This window comes from Opisthorchis viverrini (genome assembly GCF_000715545.1).
Source record: "Opisthorchis viverrini unplaced genomic scaffold opera_v5_13, whole genome shotgun sequence".
NCBI lineage: Eukaryota > Metazoa > Platyhelminthes > Trematoda > Opisthorchiida > Opisthorchiidae > Opisthorchis > Opisthorchis viverrini.
This window is the reverse complement of record NW_008751669.1, coordinates 2,884,984-2,888,349: the sequence shown is the minus strand read 5'-3', so window position 1 is coordinate 2,888,349 and position 3,366 is coordinate 2,884,984. Positions and strand designations below refer to the sequence as shown.

General features: G+C 44.2%; 1 protein-coding gene across 1 annotated transcript in view; it reads right to left on the bottom strand.

Annotated features, from left to right (window-relative positions):
• The window catches only part of T265_12756 (hypothetical protein), a gene marked incomplete at both ends in the record, with an annotated part of 5,429 nt that extends 2,594 nt beyond the window's left edge, over positions 1-2,835 (bottom strand). Inside the window, one exon of the mRNA XM_009165279.1 lies at positions 2,554-2,835. Coding sequence (XP_009163543.1) covers positions 2,554-2,835 — 282 coding nt within the window. The remainder of the gene's footprint in view (positions 1-2,553) is intronic.
• Positions 2,836-3,366: the final 531 nt, after the last annotated feature.

Below are 3,366 nucleotides of genomic sequence, written 5' to 3'. Positions count from 1 at the left end.
TCCCTCATTTATGATGTTCTTCGAAGAATTTTCAGCAAACTTGTGAGTAGTTTTCGTTATGAGGAGCCGTGTTTACTTTTTCGGATTTCCCCGTTTGATTGAGGATTGGCAGAGTTGCGCGCTGCAAACAGTCGCATCGGCCCAGAGGCACCGCTAGTTACGCAGCTGAGCCACGTCTATTTTCCCTCAACAACCCCTCCTAAGAGATCTAATACAGAAAGATCACTTGCTTAAGCCACTGGGTTTCCTAACCAGAACTTCTATACTTAACGAGATCACTTCTGCCGAGCTCCTCGCTAAAATAATGTAATTCGTTGGAGCAGACGGTTCTACAAAATGTTAATTATGAGTCCCAGGTAATGTATCCCATATGTTGCGATCGGTATGTCTGCCTTTCGAAAGTTACTACTTCTTTCGCATGATATAACTCAGCTGATCCGACGTTCCCGTCAGCTGCAGGCCAGACACTGAGAGACTGAAAGCTAACCAGTGAATTTATTCATGCACCTACATGCTTTCCGTGAGAGGCACTCCGATGCCACATAGAAGCAACAATTATCGAAGACCGGAAAATATTTCCACCCTACCCGGTCCCAAATCACCGCTGGGTATGAAATTTTCCGAGCGGATGAGTTTAGCTTATTGGATTATTGACTTTGACAGCCAAATATTTGGATTTGAAATTATCTGGTCCATTTAACACTGTACACTTCACATGTGTGAGGCTCAGATCAGGGTGTATGATGAACTATAGAGGTCTCCCGTGAAAACCAAATTGATTTGCAAATTAGTGTATTTCTCGAGAACAGTGCAATTTGGGTTCAAGTAGATCATAAGGTTGACGGAAACTCGGGGACTGCGCCTACCTGATAAGCCCAAAGTGGAAGGGCAAAACCGGTGGTGGGCTGTCGAAGAGTTTTCAACAGCCTTGTGAGTAGTTTCCTTTATGAAAACTATAGAGGTCATTTAACGCGGTTGGCGTTTCTGCTGGAGCTGGCCCAAGTAGTGTGCTAAAGCCGAGATATTCAACTCACGTGAGAAAACACCAGATGACCTTTCAAGCCTTGAGGTGACAGAGACAGTTGAGGTGATTGCAGGCACTTCATCAGCGACATCGTCCAACAGGAATGGCGAGTAATTGCGGACGTTAATTGTTTTGGCGAATCCAAGTGATATTTGCGCTAGTTGTCAATTTGTCGAAATATAGGTAGCTCGGGTGTGTTTACTGGTGGCTGATCGGATGCCAGTTGATCTGTTCGCCGAGCTTAGCAGTTGGCTCGCAAACGTTCCGGCCCCTTGTCGAGGAGACATCGTCAGTGCGCAGTTGAATGCGCACCAACAACTGCGCACTGACGATGTCTCCTCGACTGGAGACGAAACGTTTGCAAGCCAATTGCCAAGCTCGGCGAACAGATCAACTGCCATCTGATCAGCCACCAATTTGCGCTAGTTCCCCGAGCATCATTGAACGATGGTTCACAGAAAAATCAACAGAGAGAACCTAGAGAACCTGGTCGAAATCACCTGTGTATCACGAAAACTATCATGTTTGGTTAATAAAACAACTGGTCCGCAAATGCAATCACAGTTTTTTCAGCATTTGTAAAAGTTATAATCAGAGTAGTATCCAGTGTTCATTTCGACATATCGTAGAGTTCGAACGAGCAACCCAAAACAGAGCTCCCTCGCTTTCTCATCCTTTCCTCAGATGGACAGTATCACATTTTCTGTGCCTTTCCACTTTTTTCTCTGAGCTCCAATTAGCGTTGTTAAGTTAAATCCAGTAAATTGATGGAGTGGACTGACCTGCGTCGGTATGCGGTAGTATAAAAGCAAACAAGCTGATATACTCGCGCAATCGCATGGTTGAAATCAAGCTTTTCTCCATAGAAGGAAGTAAAATGTAGAATTAGATCTGCTAACTGGCGAATGTGGGCTGTAGACAGAATGGTCTGAGCGTTTGTGCTGAAAATCCTCACATACTAAGAACAAACGATGTTCGTCACGTGACTGGGGGAATCGCTCTCCGTGATCATCAACGTTAGGCCTGAATTCGAAGTCGATCAGGCTCAGATGGCTAGCGTTGACATTCATATCACCTACCAGCCGTTCAGTACTGACGCATGGTTTTCGGTGTTCCAGATATCAAAGAAAACATGACTAGATATCTTTCTCGGTCTAAGAGTTGCGTTTTTTTAACATACATAAGCAAGATAGTCACTACCAAGCGAATCAGTCAGCATTACGACACAAGGACAACTGGTTGCAAGGATCCAGTCCCATAATGCGCTTTCAGGTCTAGAACAATACACCGGGATGACCATCAACTCTAATTGTGATATGTGTGATATCCGGGTTCGTCGCGAGCTACCTGAAATGCACGGAGGAAACGAATTTGGTTACATTTTGAAGGCATAAAATGCCAGTAGAAAATGGGAGTAAAATTAACCAACGGATTCTTGTTGAGTAATTTAACACAGGACACTAGAAACTACAGTATGAAACGGACCTATTAAATTTAGCAAAGGTTTTTTCATAAAGGAAACTACTCACAAGGTTGCTGCCACGACCAGTTTCGCCCTTCTTGGGGCTCATCAAGTAGATCATAAATTTGACGAAAACTTGGGGACTGCGCCTACCTGATGAGCCCCAAGAAGAGCAAAACCGGTCGTGGGTTGTCGGAGATTTTTCAGCAACCTTGTGAGTAGTTTCCTTTATAAAAACATGCTGCGATATCTCGAAGATCCTGCAGCGGCCTGTGTGCAGCACATTCAGTTGTAGAATATCATACACGAGAGATTCAGTTGAGTCGCTCGTGAAAACCAAATTGACTAGCTAAGGTTCTTTTTTCGGTTCCCGTTAGTAGCACGGATAATGCCCACCGTCTAGGCGCTTTTAGATCAAATAAGTTGTAAAATCCAGTTGGTTTCCCACACTTCTGAGTAATAAATGCGGTGGAGTGAGGGACTTGATGTCCCGAACCGATGTAGTGCTCTCAGAAGGAAGTAGGATCACTGCTTCAGTGAAGGCGGAAATAGTGATAGTCCGGAGGAAACATTCCTCTTTTCGCACACTGATGTAGCAGCTCATAGTGTGATGTTGCTTCATACCGCCTCGTAAAATGAGTTATGAAGAGTAGTGTGAGCGGATTATCTATGCATCAAACATCGCATGGGTTGGACTACTCCCTGACTCAGAGATGGGTTTAGCCTAATTCTCTGTTTACACATAAAAGATAAGACAAGGCAAGTGAGTTCTTATATTAACCTTTGCTGGCGAATTTTCAGATAAAACCGTTTTACCGTGATAAGAAGACGGAAATAACAAACAATTACCTGAGAGATGAAACCTTGGGAGTGATTCGTC